The sequence below is a fragment of the Schistocerca serialis genome, chromosome 3 (genome assembly GCF_023864345.2).
Source record: "Schistocerca serialis cubense isolate TAMUIC-IGC-003099 chromosome 3, iqSchSeri2.2, whole genome shotgun sequence".
Classification (NCBI taxonomy): Eukaryota; Metazoa; Arthropoda; class Insecta; order Orthoptera; family Acrididae; genus Schistocerca; species Schistocerca serialis.
Window position 1 is genome coordinate 871,267,585 of NC_064640.1, and position 16,622 is coordinate 871,284,206.

Below are 16,622 nucleotides of genomic sequence, written 5' to 3' on the forward strand. Positions count from 1 at the left end.
AAGTACAGCCCACGCTCGACCTCAGTGAGTAGCTGTACTTTTAAGTTCAACCATTCAGTATAACAGCGTCCGTGTCCTCTTATACGGGCAGAATTGTGCCCTAAATGACGGTTCAGAGCGGTCCTGAACCAACTGTACCATGTCTTTATATCTCAGGCCTCAGTCCCAAAGAGTATGACACGAGATCGAACGAGACAGCGTGGTGTACACTGAAGCAACTTTGACACTGGCTTCAGAATCCTTAAACCTATAACATTTTGCAAGAATACACATCAGTGGTTCTAAGAAGCCACTTCCATTGTACATTTCTCACACTAAAACAAGTTGGCATGAGAAAAGAATCGAGCATACTGGTAAATTACTGAGCTTGTGCGCCGGAGGAACAGATCTGAAGTGACTATAACCCACTGTTTCTCTAAACAACTCGAGGTGGTGACGAGTTGGTTACCTCAATAAAGACATGAGTAATTCCTTCTCTTACAAGGGGAGGCCGCCAATTGTGAAATTCAGATTCGATTCATACTGCGCATAATAAAAGCTCATGGCCAGAGGTGTAATGTGGCAAAGCACCAAGATGCACTTCTCAGCCGTTGTCAAGAAAACCGAGTTAAAAGAAACCGTTGCGGTGAAATTCTCTCTACGATTATTAGTTTTCTACAGAGTCGTGGCGCAGCGGTAAGCGCTCGGGTTTGTAATCCAAAGGTCGCCGGATCGAATCTCGCGCCATGCAACCTTTTTTTTTTTTTTTTAGTATTTGTTTTTTGTAATTCAAATGTATATATATATATATATATATATATATATATATATATATATATATATATATATATATAATTCCCGGCAATCAGTTGCAACAATTATGCATATAATAAGTTGTTGAAAGTCGTTTGTCGTGGAAAAACTGGCGACTTCGAACATCATTATGTTTTCCGCAAATCAAGTTGTATTTCACATATGTTATTAATTGTCTTCATAATGTTTACCACGTATAGTTAACGGAAGACGTAGAAACGATATTCCGAAACGAATACGTATAGCGTAAGTAAAACGTTCGAATTAGAATAGAGACCCCACGAACACAAATTTGCTGTGGCAGGTATGAAATATAAACTCCGTTACTCGCTTGTTACACTTGATGGACAGATGTTGAATGGGCCGAAACGAGCCGCCGCATAACAGCGTAGTTGCATGCTAACTTCGAAAGAAGGTAGATGCGGTCCCTAGCGCAACTTATAACATCGTTGAAAATCAGTGCGGACGTGAGAGTTTTGGTACACCCTGTTAAACAAACGGAAAAATGGAGGCGGTACAATTGGAGAGCGATCCGCCTTCTCCAACATGCATAAGCAATTCATCAATAGTTTATATATATATATATATATATATTGATATTGTTGATATTGAACTAAATGCAGTACATTCATTTTAATGCATTCGTATCTCAGGATAAATATATATATTTGAATTACAAAAAACTAATAATGAAAAAAATTGGCATGGTGCGCGATTCGATCCGGCAACCTTCGGATTACGAACCCAAGCGCTTACCCCTGCGCCACGACGCTGTACGAAATTATCAATCGTAGAGAATATTTCACCGCAACGGTTTCTTTTAACTGTCGATTTTCTCGACAACGGCTGAGAAGTGCATCTTGGTGCTTTGCCACATTACACCTCTGGCCATGAGCTTTTATTATGCGCAGTATTTATCGAATCTGAATTTCACAATTGGCAGCCTCCCCTTGTTAGTGTTGTCCTGGCAAATTGGTGCACTATCATAAAGGATCGTTGCTGCTCTGCAATTCACACGGGGGAGCCGCAGAGCTCCTGCCCTCTCAGAAGCTCGCTATTGTCCCTGTTGTTGGAAACTGAAGAACAAAAATTAATGACAGTATCCTGAACAATATGTATACGAGAAGGCTACGACGTGTATTTTCGTTTTGTGTTTAACTCGTTACAGTAATCGTTCGAAGTTCCAAATACGTTATTAATTTTTCCCATCGGCGCCAAATGTATTTCCTCGTGAAATAAACCCTTAAAATTTCCTTCTCAGCCTCAACAGTTTCTTTCACGAAGTGATCTTAATCCAGTTATTAATTTAGTGGCAGATTTAAGTATCATGGCACCAAAGAGACGACTAAACTTTGCTAAGATATGTAAAAAACATTCATTTCTCCCTATTGAGTATCATACTATGTCCGTCTTACTCTCCTGTTGGATCTATCTTCAGATAGGTAGAACAAAAGGCAAATGGAAAATAAAATGGATGGATAACGTAATGTGAAACAAGATACACTCTAGAGTATAAAACACTTACATTTATTAAAATACAGGCAAACATGAATTTATATATAAAAACAGGTATATCACGACATACTTAAAAATATTTTGAACATTTTTTCTTGATGGCACACAAATTTCATGCTAATATGAGTAAAATTAATGCATCTGTCAGCCTTTTGTTGATATTGAACTAAATGCAGTACATTCATTTTAATGCATTCGTATCTCAGGATAAGTCGTGAAGATGAGATTTTTAGTAGACCTTTGGATTCATAATGTTCTCTCTTTGAGTAATATATACTTTACACAGCTGTTTAGCTCATAAAAATGATAGTTTTTAACACTTTTGTTGCTGACACTTGCGACAATTATGGCTCAGTGAAACAAGCCTTTGGGTGTTCCACTCCTATTGTCCTGCGTTTATGGGCCTTGCGTTCTTGGGCTTTGGTGGGTCAGTGACGTATGTCAGTTCGTTAAGATAGTACCTGAAAAATAAGAAAAACAGTCATTAAAATAACTACCTTACTCATTAATTAAATTATAATCTACAAAATAAAGCTGATACAGCGCATGAATTAATTCGGTGAAATGTGACGGAAGTCCAACAACTAAGTTATGAGATGTGAACATAACACTTTCATTATAAGCACGACCAAACTGTGAAAGTGTTTAAAAAAATTGGCTAAAATGCAAGAAAGGCGAATGGAATTAACTGGGAGAAACTTTAAAAAAGAACACAGTATATTGAAAGAAAAGCCTAAGAAATCCTGAGGTATAGTTAGCTAAGCCACTGGCCATACGTACAAGAGGAACGGTGTTCAAATGTTCGTTCGTCCATTCTAATTTGGATTCACATTGTTTATCGAAATCACTTGACGTGAATGTCACGATGGTTATTCCTTCCTCATAGATCTACCACTAAGAACCTATTTTGTACCTCATGATCTCGACGGCATCGTGTTTTCGTAGTAACGGAATTAGGAATTAAAGTGGGTAGTCTGCCTCACAAAGCAATGTGTTTAGTGTGCGTGCAATGTCTGGACGTAGTCGTCTTCAGTAGAAAGGAAAATGGAATTCACTGTTTCCATTGTAACTGCCAAAGTTTATGTCGTATTAGTGTTTCGCAACATCAGCGGGACGTATTCGTGAATTCTTTTTTTTATTTTACTAGTTGTATAGTAAAGTCACAATCATCTAAAAATTAATTACTTTGAAAGTTATCCACGGCGTATGGGTGTACATGTTAAGACAGTTTTCCTGTTTTAATTCAAGCACATGTATTAATCATATTAAAGTGTTTTTCTTTTTTGCCTCGGTTTTATCGAGCCCTTATAACGAAGTCGTTAGAGAGGGATTCTTGCAGACCGTAGGTAATCCATAGTTACGTTATTAGGAAATCTACGCAGCAACGTTTTCCCTCGACGCTGGATGTGGCATGGAACACATAACGGACAGTATTTGTTTGGAATCATTCCTCCTATACAGTGTGAAACAAAATTACGAATATCCTTCCAAACAACAAAGTCAGTGATCCTTCGCCGTTTTTTCTGGTTGGATGGTTGTGAGTTAAGGTACTAGACAGCGAGGCAATCAGCCCCTCAGATGACAGACAGCTCATCAAGAGTTAGTGACATCAACCAAAAATTAGATCGAATTATGAAAGTACGAATATGTAGGTGTGGTAAAATCGAGGTCTTCAAGGAAATATTGATGCAAGAGCTGTGAAATAACATAACGAGAAGCAAAAGTATAAGGAGCGGGCTGGTACGAAGGTCAGAACAGAGGAGTGGTCTCCCAGGGCTCATCTGTGGCGAACATAAGACCACCAGAATCTGACTCTTATCCCTCCCCGACAACCCAATTAAAGGCGCAGAGAGTTACAGAATAAAGGATTCCTTAGAGTCGGAAGTAATAGTGAAAATGAGGAGGCTATAAACATGATGGACATCAGTTGGACCGACAATAATAAAATAAGATGACAAAAATGATCAGGTCAGTAGGTGGGTGGGGTCGCGAGAGTTCCGCAGGGCTCTGCAAGCAACGGGGCTATATCTCCCACAGCCGTCCCACACCTGATCCGTTATAGTCAAAGTGTTAAAAAGGGAAGCAGCACCCACTATTCATCGGAGTGCTGTCCCTAAATCGGAAAGCAGGGTGCAGCAGAAAAGTAATTAAAACACAGTTACAGAGATAAGGAACAAGGCAGCTAGCAAAGAAGGTAGGGTCGAAAGTCCCCAGACCCAGCATGTGGCAGTAGAGGCCACAACGCCAGCCACGCTGCCCAAGCTCCGAAAGTACACTCCTGGAAATGGAAAAAAGAACACATTGACACCGGTGTGTCAGACCCACCATACTTGCTCCGGACACTGCGAGAGGGCTGTACAAGCAATGATCACACGCACGGCACAGCGGACACACCAGGAACCGCGGTGTTGGCCGTCGAATGGCGCTAGCTGCGCAGCATTTGTGCACCGCCGCCGTCAGTGTCAGCCAGTTTGCCGTGGCATACGGAGCTCCATCGCAGTCTTTAACACTGGTAGCATGCCGCGACAGCGTGGACGTGAACCGTATGTGCAGTTGACGGACTTTGAGCGAGGGCGTATAGTGGGCATGCGGGAGGCCGGGTGGACGTACTGCCGAATTGCTCAACACGTGGGGCGCGAGGTCTCCACAGTACATCGATGTTGTCGCCAGTGGTCGGCGGAAGGTGCACGTGCCCGTCGACCTGGGACCGGACCGCAGCGACGCACGGATGCACGCCAAGACCGTAGGATCCTACGCAGTGCCGTAGGGGACCGCACCGCCACTTCCCAGCAAATTAGGGACACTGTTGCTCCTGGGGTATCGGCGAGGACCATTCGCAACTGTCTCCATGAAGCTGGGCTACGGTCCCGCACACCGTTAGGCCGTCTTCCGCTTACGCCCCGACATCGTGCAGCCCGCCTCCAGTGGTGTCGCGACAGGCGTGAATGGAGGGACGAATGGAGACGTGTCGTCTTCAGCGATGAGAGTCGCTTCTGCCTTGGTGCCAATGATGGTCGTATGCGTGTTTGGCGCCGTGCAGGTGAGCGCCACAATCAGGACTGCATACGATCGAGGCACACAGGGCCAACACCTGGCATCATGGTGTGGGGAGCGATCTCCTACACTGGCTGTACACCACTGGTGATCGTCGAGGGGACACTGAATAGTGCACGGTACATCCAAACCGTCATCGAACCCATCGTTCTACCATTCCTAGACCGGCAAGGGAACTTGCTGTTCCAACAGGACAATGCACGTCCGCATGTATCCCGTGCCACCCAACGTGCTCTAGAAAGTGTAAGTCAACTACCCTGGCCAGCAAGATCTCCGGATCTGTCCCCCATTGAGCATGTTTGGGACTGGATGAAGCGTCGTCTCACGCGGTCTGCACGTCCAGCACGAACGCTGGTCCAACTGAGGCGCCAGGTGGAAATGGCATGGCAAGCCGTTCCACAGGACTACATCCAGCATCTCTACGATCGTCTCCATGGGAGAATAGCAGCCTGCATTGCTGCGAAAGGTGGATATACACTGTACTAGTGCCGACATTGTGCATGCTCTGTTGCCTGTGTCTATGTGCCTGTGGTTCTGTCAGTGTGATCATGTGATGTATCTGACCCCAGGAATGTGTCAATAAAGTTTCCCCTTCCTGGGACAATGAATTCACGGTGTTCTTATTTCAATTTCCAGGAGTGTATTTTAAAATGTCATATCTGAAAATAAAAAGCACTTTCACGGAGTAAAAGGGGAACCAGTTCAACTGCCCGTGAGACGTCCGACAATATTAGTCCGCAATCACAACGTGAAGTAAAGCCGAGGCGACATAGGACGGCTGATTCCTTCTGGGAGCAACGAAGGGAGGAGTGCCATGCAGTACTAGTCTCCTTGATGGCGCGGAATTTGCTAGAAGGGGTACCAGACCAACAGATAGGCCGTGCTGTTTGTTAGCTGCCGCCATGCAATAGTGTTACACAGTAGCTGCAGGAGCACTAGTTATTCTTCGTGCTTCGCTGTCCCATTTAACATTTATCGTTGAAGTGAATATCGCACTAGACTAGCGTTGAACCGCTCATCCAATGAGCACATACAATTACAGGTTTTAAAATGTTTGTTAAGGTACATAAACCGACACTTTCTGCGATTCTGAGCGTCACATGAAACACTTGATGAGAAGTATTGTTTGATGTGACTCCATCTAAAATCGTAGAAACTAAATTTCATATATCGACCGAAACACAACAGGAAACGCGGCGACGCTCAGAAGAGACATCCGGTATACAAGAATGTATTATATCGCTAGAAAATTACTGGATATTCTTTAAGTTCTAGTTGGCCATTTCAGCTATTTAAAAGTAAAAATAGTGATCCAATGATTAGTTCCGATAGTGTTACAGAACGGACTGAAGGTCTTGATGAACGAACCTTAGAAGTAAATCACGTCGCATGTGTACCCTCACGCTTGAGAGGAAGATCATAAAAACTATAAGGAGCAGTCAAATGAAAACGAGACAGATGGAAAAGTAAGCAAATTGTTTATTATTTCAAAAGTAATCACCATAAATGTAAGCACGTATGACCCAATGTGATACAAGATGGTCGATGCAGAATGAAATTTTCACTCTGCAGTGGAGTGTGGGCTGGCAGATTAAAACTGTGTATCAGATCAAGACTCGAACTCGAGACCTTTGTCTTTCGCTGGCAAGTGCTTTACCATCTGAGCTACCCATCCACGACTCACACACCCTCCTCACAGTTTCACTTCTGCCAGTACCTCGTCTCCTACCTTCCAAACTTTACAAGAGCTCTCCTGCGAACATTGCAGAACTAGCGCTCCTGATAGAAAGGGCATTGCGAAGACATGGCTTTGCCACAGCCTGGGGGTTCGCAGGAGAGATTCTGTAAAATTTGGAAGGTACGAAACGAGATACTGGCAGAAGTGAAGCTGTGAGGAGGGTGCGTGAGTCGTGCTTGGGTAGCTCAGATGGTAGAACACTTGCCAATTTTAGGCAAAGGTTGGAGTCTCGGTATGGCATACAGTTTTAATCTGCCAGGAAGTTTCAAGACGGTCATTGCTTTCTTGGAAAATTTTTTGCACTTGCCTAGAGAACCACGACTGTACCAAGGCGTGCACCCACGAGGTAAATCGAAGGTCACAAATGTCTTTCTTCAATGCTCCAAAAATTTGGAAATCGCATGGAGAGAAATTGAGGATGTGCGAGCGGTTCCCACCGAAACTTATGCAGTGTTGAAAAGGTTGTTTGGAATACGCTGCAGTAGTTTTGCTGGGAAGCCCTTACACATCCTTCATACAGTCCAGTCTCTCCCCGTGTGATTTCCACATTTTTGGCGTCCCGAAGAAAGCACTCGTGGGTGTCGACTTCTTCGGATGAAGAGGTTCACGGCTGGGTACAATCATTGTTCCATAGGAAAACGCAAAAAAATTCCACGCTGGCACTGACCATCTTTTCCTGCAGTGTGATAAGTATATTAACAATTATGGCGAATACTTTTGAAATAATAAACACTGTACGAAATTTTCCCCATCTGTGTCGTTTTCATTGAACCGCCCTTACACAAGACGGATAATTAGGTAAATGATTTCTGATTATGTGCATTAAAACGGGAATAATTACAACCAATAATCAGCGAGAGGAAACATGGGCCACCTGAGTACTGATGAAGAGAAACGAGGCACTAAACACACACGTGGAGACATATCAGGACAACAAATGGAAGGTCAATTAAATGAAGTGAACTGTTATATTATTTCGATTATATTTGGTATATCACGTTCATTTACTGAAACAACACATTTTTAAAACTTATGTCCACCTGTAATTAAATGTAATTTTGTTATAGAATTCCTAGGCTATAAAGAGATTATTTTTCTCTATTGAATAAACTCAAAGAACTGAAATATATTTACAATTTTTACTCAGTTTTAGTTGTGTTTCAAAGAGGCAGTAGAGAAAACTTTTCTGATAGTTCTGAAACTGAATCGCAAATAACAACAAGTACACTGTATATATTCGTCATTAATGGTAGGGAGAGAGAAAGACAGAAATACGACGTGTGCTGCTCACCAGTCCTGTGACTTCTGGCAATCGAAGTTGTACTCCCAGTCGCAGACACGATACTCCTGATTGAAGGAAGTGTCGTTGGCGCAGAGGTAGGGGATGCGTCTGCCGTCCTCATCACACATGTGGAAAATCTGGCAGTGATGCTCCATGTCGGCATAGAAGCCCACGGCGCGGTCCGAGCAGTCAAACGTGAACGTCACGTTCGGAAACTCTTCCCACCTCTTAGCCTGCAATGAGGAGAAAACGAAGTCAGATAGCACCATGCGTCACTTTGTCACTTCCCCTGTCTCTACTCGTCCAAGAAGCTCAGTGTGCTCTTTTTTTTTTCATGAAACGGTATAAAGATATAGTCTTGATACAGCCTGAGGTAGAGTGCTCAACCGAATACTGAAACTGAGGTCAGAAAAAAAAGTATGAAGCTTGGGCGGAGGGCAAGTCCCGGAAACGTTATCACCAGTCGGAATAGTCTTACGCAAAAAGTTGTCTACAGAGCAGCATGCAAATCAGTAGTTATTTTACATTGCACTGATGATAAGTGTATTTTGAGTGTAACGTACCATATTGTAAGATATTAAAGACGGAGAGGATACTCACAGAAAAGTTTATCGAGCTAGAAATCAGTGCCATCAGTCTCTATGACAGGTAGTTGGTGAAGTAAAAGAAGTAAGGATAATTTGTCTGAGAGATAAAAGTTAGCGAATATTTTAGAGACGACCACTGTAGTGGAAAACAAGCGAACTCCTTCAAGTAAAATTAAGGGCCGTGGCATTTAACATCGTATTGGTACTAAAGAATGTTGTTCAAATGGCTCTGAGCACTGTGGGACTTAACATCTGAGGTCATCAGTTCCCTAGAACTTAGAACTACTTGAACCGAACTAACTTAAGGACATCACACACATCCATGCCTGAGGCAGGACCGTAGCGGTCGTGCGGTTTCAGACTGAAGCGCCTAGAACCGCTCGGTCACATCGGCCGGCAAAGAAAGTTGTGAGAAGCATGCTTGATGTACCACAAATTATCTTATTTCAAAACACAGTTGCAAAGGATGTAAAACGAGGCTCTGGTTTTATAGAACATGTTTGGAAAACACGTTGTTTAAATTGCTGCGAATCGTTGGCTCTATATAAAGTATACACCTCGTAAGGGTCGTCAGACGCATTTTTTCTGGTGTTTTTGTAATGTGTAGCTGGAGTCAGCCCGAACAAAAACTGCTCATAACGTCTTTCATGCGTCGACCAGTGTCAAACGAAAGCGACAATTCGTTTCCGGTTTTAAAAAAAGTACAAAAAAAATTTACAGTGGAACTTTTACATGCCCATTCGGTAGAGCGTTACCACATTTGTCTAGTGTGATATTAGGTTTATCGACATGTACACACATCAAAAAAAGTTTTGCGTCATCCCGGTTCCCAGAACTCCTGAAGATAGACGTTGACTGTGGATATTGTATCACAGACACGGTCCCTTTGACTGTTCAGAGATGTCACTAAACCCGCCCAAGGATGTAAACAACCATGCACCATGCGGCTTTAGACGGAGTCAGACAGCCGATCAGATCGAGTCATTCCAGCAAGGAGGAGATACACGGCTCGTGTTGTCTGTAGTTCAACCATGCCTAGACGGTCAATACCGCGGTTCGATCGCGTCCGCTTTGTTACTTTGTGCCAGGAAGGGCTCTCAACAAAGGAAGTGTCCAGGCATCTTGGAGTGAACCAAAGCGATGTTGTTCGGACACGGAGGAGATATAGAGAGACAGGAACTGTCGATGACAGGCCTCGCTCAGGCCGCCCAAGGGCTACTGCTGCAGTGGATGACCGCTACCTACGTATATTGGCAAGGAGGAGTCCTGACAGCAACGCACCATGTTGAATAACGCTTTTCGTGCAGCCACAGAACGTCGTGTTACGACTAAAACTGTGCCAAGTAGGCTGCATGATGCGCAACTTCACGCCCGACGTTCATGGCGAGGTCTATCTTTGCAACCATGACACCATGCAGCGCGGTACAGACGGGCCCAACAACCTGCCGAATGGACCGCTCAGAGGAAGAGTAGAATATTGAAAAGTCATCCACAAACAAAGAGCATTTGACAGGGCTCTTGACTGCGGAGAAAATGCCATTGTTAGCGATGGCAAACAATGTGACACTGAGAACACAGACTTGGGGGACCCCATTCTCTTGAACATAGCAGTCAGACAAGGCATCGCCTACGAGACATCGAAAACGCCGGTCCTCGAGAAAGGATTGGAAAAGAAGTGGCAGGCGTCCACGTAGTCCCCACTCATGAAGTTGGCGAGGGATGTTGTACCTCCAAGTTGTGTCATACGCTTTTTCGAGATCAAAATACACACAAAACAAATGGTTCCGGCGTAAGAAGAATTCATGTATCGCTGTCTACAGTAGAATTAAGTTGTCAAGGATGGAACGGTAGCGCATGAAACCGCACTGGGAGCGGCTCAGATGACCTCGGGATTCGAGTAGCCAGACGAGGCAGCGGTTGACCATACGTTCATGAGTCTTAACCATACAACTGGTAAGGGCTACACTCCGGTAACTGTTAGGGGTGCTACGGTCGTTGCCTGGTTTCCAGAATGGAATTAATATTGCCTCAAGCATGAAGGGATGCAGGTGGTTCGCAGTTGTCAGCATGTCTTCGATTACAAGCACAGCTTTCAGGGAAGTGCAGGAGAATGTCTCTCATAGCATAATACTGCCTCCACAAGCATGCGTCCTCGGTGCGCTGCACGTTTCGAGCCGCCGTTCACCTCGTTGGCGGCTTTTGTAGAGGTAGCGATCGACCTAGTGTAGCAGGAATGCGATTCATTCGAAGAGCCATCAAGTTTCCATTGATCGGCTGTGATATCCGATGGTCTCGTGTCCTCTGCTATCGTAACTAACGATGTCGTCGAGACACTTGTGCATGCACTGGCATTGTGCTCTGTCGGAAGAGATGCCACAGATAGATCACCACATATCCTATTTTACAGAAACATGCGTGCCTCCGAACCCCACGTTCTATGAAGAGTCGTGGACATCCAACAATTTAGCGCCTAATGGAAGTTCCACTGTCCATCGCATTTTCCGAGATACTCGTTCAAAGGCTATGAATACTAATAATCTGCCCTTTGTCAGACTCGCTTATTTCAATGGATTTCCCCATTTGCGTCCCATATCTTCGCTAGGCTGATCCCCCGTCCGTTACTGCTCCGCTTACATACTTTTGTTACCGCGTTACTTGCCCACAACTCCACAAGGCGATGGGCAGTGGTCGCAATGTTTCGGCTTATCAGTGTATCTCCTGAACTGTATGTCGCACAGTGATATAATTTTGCTGTTACATCTCCTTCTCCTCCCTATTTCTGCCCATCTCCATTTCTTGCCTACAAAATGTGTCACGAATACATTTAGTAGTAAAGAAGTAATAAATTAAAACGTGATGCTACATGCGGAAGTTTTAGTGCATGAACAGAAAAACGTAGTCAGCGATAAACTCTTTTCCTTTCATCATTTTTTGGGTGTTGTCAGCGAGAAAAATTTTCGTAAAGGTTTGAAGTTAAAGGTCAAGTTTTCTGCAAGCCCGTAAGTGCTTTCATTTTTAAATATTTTCTGTTTAAAGTAAGGGTATTCACGCGTCGTGAGTAACGCTGTGTTTTGACCTGCACCCCTTTGATAGGTGGATGGTTCTTACGCCCACAGAGATTCTTTCCAGACAATAAGTCATATGTGCACCAAGTTTAGTTGAAATCGGTGCAGTGGTTTAAGAGAAGGTGTGGAATCATATTAAATCAAAAGTATCCGGACACCAGGCTGAAAATGACTTACAAATTCATGGCGCCCTCCAATGGTAATGCTGGAATTCGGTTTGGTGTTGGCCCACCCTTAGCCTTGATGACAGCTTCCACTCTCGCAGGCATACGGTCAGCAATGTGCTGGAAGGTTTCTTGGGGAATGGCAGTTCTTTCTTCACGGAGTGCTGCACTGAGGAGAGGTACCGATGTCGGTCGGTGAGGCCTGACTCGAAGTCGGCGTTCCAAAACATCCCAAAAGGTTTTCTATAGGATTCCGGTCAGGACTGTGCAGGCCAGTCCATTACAGGGATGTTATTGTCGTGTAACCACACCGCCACAGCCCGTGCATTATGAACAGGGGGTCGATCGTGTTGAAAGATGCAGTCGCCATTCCTGAATTGCTCTTCAACAGTGGGAAGCAAGAAGGTGCTTAAAGTATCAATGTAGGCCTGTGCTGTGATAGTGCCACAAAAAACAACAAGGGTCGCAAGCCCAAGGCCTTCCACGAAAAACACGACCACACCATAACACTACCGCCTCCTAATTTTACTGTTGGCACTACACACGCGCTGGCAGATGACGTTCACCTGGCATTCGCCATCCCAAACCCTGCCATCGATCGCCACATTGTGCTCCGTGCGTGATTCGTCACTCCACACAACGGTTTTACACTGTTCTATCGTCCAATGTTTACGCTCCTTAAAACAAGCGAGGTGTCGTTTGGTATTTACCGTCGTGATGTGTGACTTATGAGCAGCCGCTCGACCATGAAATCCTAGCTTTCATACCTCCCGCCTAACTGTCATAGTACTTGCAGTGGATCGTGATGCAGTTTGGAATTCCTGTGTGCACATCGGAAACAGTGGACCTAAGGATGTTTAGGAGTATGGACGTATGACGTAAGTGACACCCAATCACCTGACCACGTTCGAAGTTCGTAAGTTCCGCAGAAGAGCCCCATTCTGCTCTCTCACGATGTCTAATGACTACTGAGGTCGCCGATATGGAGTACCTAGCAGTAGGTGGCAGCACAATGCACCTAATAAGAAAAACATATGTTTTTGGGGGTGTCCGGATACTTTTGATCATATAGTGTACATACATACATACTAGTACGTAAAGACGTACGTCCATTTTTGTAATATGTATGGATTACGCAGTGTTGAATACATTTACCGCAGCTAGAGTAACATAACTGTAAGAGAACCCCTTGAAACTAACTATTAGTATTACGTTTTTTGAGTGTATGTGTGTCCGAAATGTTGGAAGCAGGGAATTAGGTCACATACGCAGTAATATTTTTAATTTATCGTAACATTGGAAAATTTATGTGGAACGATGTCAGGGGCAGGGAACTGTGACACTCCGTAACGCCACGATGACCAAAAAAAAGAATATGGCTCTAATGTTTCTGTCCTATTATTTCCGGACACTACAAACACAGGATCTCTCAAGCGTTGTATGGGAGTAACAGCAATTAGGGATCAGATGTTCTGTTATACAGATCGGGGATTGGTAATATTTATAGGAACACTGAAATCAAAGAAATTATTAAAATTACTTCCACAACTCAGTCACACGATACTGAATGATGCTGCTCCAACACATCCCATGAGAGAGCCTTCGATCAAAGTCTTAGTAAATGAAGGAAAGGATCAGCGACGTATGAAGTATAGGTAGATCCTGAATCTGTACTCGGATGGCGTAATTGGTTAAAGCGAGTGATTGTGACAAACTGCAGATAATTATAGTATGGCACAAATTTTCGAACTTCCATATAAAAGAATTTAATAGACTGGTTTCCCATTGTTATTGTATTTCGTATAATGTCTCTTCCGATTGGAAAGACGACGTTGAGTACCTACTGTTAACCGAATCTACCGCTTCAGATATCATAGATTTTACTCGCATAAGCCTTTGGATTATTAACAGACGGAACAGCATCATTATCGACATCCTAGCTCTGTCAAAGTCATAACCAACCGTATAATTAGATAGCAAGAGTTGACCACAACGCAGGAGTGCCACATTGTACTCTTATAGATGATCCAGGTGCATGTAGTATGCTGTCTCCTGTCTTCCTATCTATTATGAAACGTAAATTGTTTATCTGTACTATCTGGCTGACTGTGATGATTTCTTTTGTAGTGTCGGATCCTAATTATTATGTTGCCGATGAAAGGACGGGAGATAGGCTGAAATCCGATATGGAGACACACAGTCTACTTTCGTCGGATAGCACGTAGGGAATCGCATAACTTAGTGTCCCTATAGTACAGACTGATAACCACCAATAGCGTCGCCGGCCGAAGTGACTGAGCGGTTCTAGGCGCTTCAGTCTGGAACCGCGCGACCGCTACGGTCGCAGGTTCGAATCCTGCCTCGGGCATGGATGTGTGTGATGTCCTTAGGTTCGTTAGGTTTAAGCAGTTCTAAGTTCTAGGAGACTGATGACCTCAGAAGTTAAGTCCCATAGTGCTCAGAGCCATTTTTGAACCAATAGTGTCACATTTCCTACTCAGTGAAGCACTTGCAATTTAACACAAAACAATGGCGCCGAATCTGATGACAAAGAGCCACCTCTCTTTACCTTCACGGCCAAATAGTGATGAAAACTGTGAGTCTGCTGGGCGAAAGAGCCACAGAGATTCACTGTATCTCTGACAAAAGTTACAAAGATATTCAGATAACTAATGTAGTAACATTGCACAGTGCCTCTGGTAAGGTACACAAGAAACGGAAAGCATTCGTACGTCACATTACATGCCCGGTAACTCTTATTTCTTTCATAACCAGAATCCCCTTCCTAAAAAAAAAAAAAAGGCTAGCATACGGAATTATAACCAAAATAGTTAGTTGGCAATAATTACAGCAAAGTATCCCTCTTTCACCCAGTAGACTAAGTACACGTATTATTATTTGTTCCAACAGAATGGAAATAGCACGTCTCTAACGATATTTTACTATTCACACGACTGTCTTCTCAGACGCTCGACCTGTCCTGGTAGTTTCTAAGTGGAATTTGAAAGTTCTATGTAAATGCAGACATTCTAGTTCATTCAGATCTAAAGAGGTGGTGCAGTGGTTAGCACAATGGAATGGCATTCAGGACGACTTACGGTTCAGATCCCCATTAGGCAATCCAAACTTAAGTTTTCCGTAATTCCCTTACACCGCTTAAGGCAAATCCCGGGATGATTCTTTTGAAAGAACATGACCGATTTCCTTTCCCATTCTTCACAAATCCGAGCTTGTGCTTCGTCTCTAATGACCTCGTTGTCGATGGGACATTAAACACTAACCTTCCTACCTTCCTTTTTCTTCATACTGATTGCTATGAGTTTCACATTTGCGTTTTCTAAAGCCATCTACATTATAAATACGCGTTTATGTGTAAATGCTGAGAATAACTGTTTTAATTTCCAATATTCATTTTTTGTCATTACAAAAACAATGAAATAGCTTTGCTGTAACTTACCCGGTGCAGAGGTCGAAGGGAGGCCGGCTTGCAATGCACGTAAGCCAGCGCTGCAACAAAAATAACGATGTTTAGTTATCGACTTCGTTAACTGACCTAGTATTTGTTCTGAGAGCACAAACATCACAGCACAGGGAATTTATGGCTATCGACTATTCGACGATTTCATTCTCTTTGATAGTGATTTCCTCTTTTTATCCCTCAGAGCAGAGAATATTATTTTGTGTAGAAATTAACGCGTTCTTTTAAACTCGAGTCAGTATCATACGTAAGTGTTACGAACAACTTCCCACGTTGTTTCCTTCTAAATGTACGTTGCGCAAAGAAATAATAACGACTGCAACCTTCATTCATTCTCTATGTCACTGAGGCTACAATTTCACGAAGATGCCATCAGAAGATGACATAAAATATGAGGATAAACATAGCGCTGAAATAGAAAACCTATGTCTACAGCAGAATTCGAATGCATAATATTATCGCTACTGTGAAATCCCTTAGAGAGCTCTGTTAACATTCTTCAGGCCTCATCTGATAGGTAGTGCTACATACCTCGGAAGCTATAGTTGTCATGTTTTATTTTTTCTCTCCATACCCGTCATCGGTGTCGAATTCGCTGACTCACGCTTGTGCGATGATGTTCGCCTCGGAGGTAAGTTGGTTCGAATCCCGGTGGTGAAAATTTTCAGTATCAGTACTTGAATAGGAAGTAGATGAGAGCTGGTGGCGTAACGTTCCCGATCATCAACCTTAGAGTCAATGTCCTGGATTAAATTCCAAACCCCTCCGCAGTGTCTCATTCAGTGAGCACACTGTTGATGTTGGTTCATCCGTCGAATGGGAACATTAAGCTCTGCTGCCCACTTGGTCTTATTCGAGAGGACTAGGCTATGTGTAGGCGCCGAGGATTAACCCACTCCCTTCTCTCATCATCATCATCATCATCATGATACATGCACAAATAACAC

The 16,622-nt window shown here is 43.6% G+C and overlaps 1 protein-coding gene across 1 annotated transcript in view; it reads right to left on the reverse strand.

Annotated features, from left to right (window-relative positions):
• Positions 1 to 2,303: 2,303 nt before the first annotated feature.
• LOC126469609 (U-scoloptoxin(01)-Er1a-like) overlaps positions 2,304 to 16,622 on the reverse strand; it is a 56,656-nt gene continuing 42,337 nt past the window's right edge. The window contains exons 3-5 of the mRNA XM_050096730.1: positions 15,655 to 15,704; positions 8,391 to 8,614; positions 2,304 to 2,768 (exon numbers count right to left, since the gene is read on the reverse strand). Of these exons, the coding sequence (XP_049952687.1) occupies positions 2,690 to 2,768; positions 8,391 to 8,614; positions 15,655 to 15,704 (353 nt within the window). The 3' untranslated portion in view covers positions 2,304 to 2,689. The remainder of the gene's footprint in view (positions 2,769 to 8,390; positions 8,615 to 15,654; positions 15,705 to 16,622) is intronic.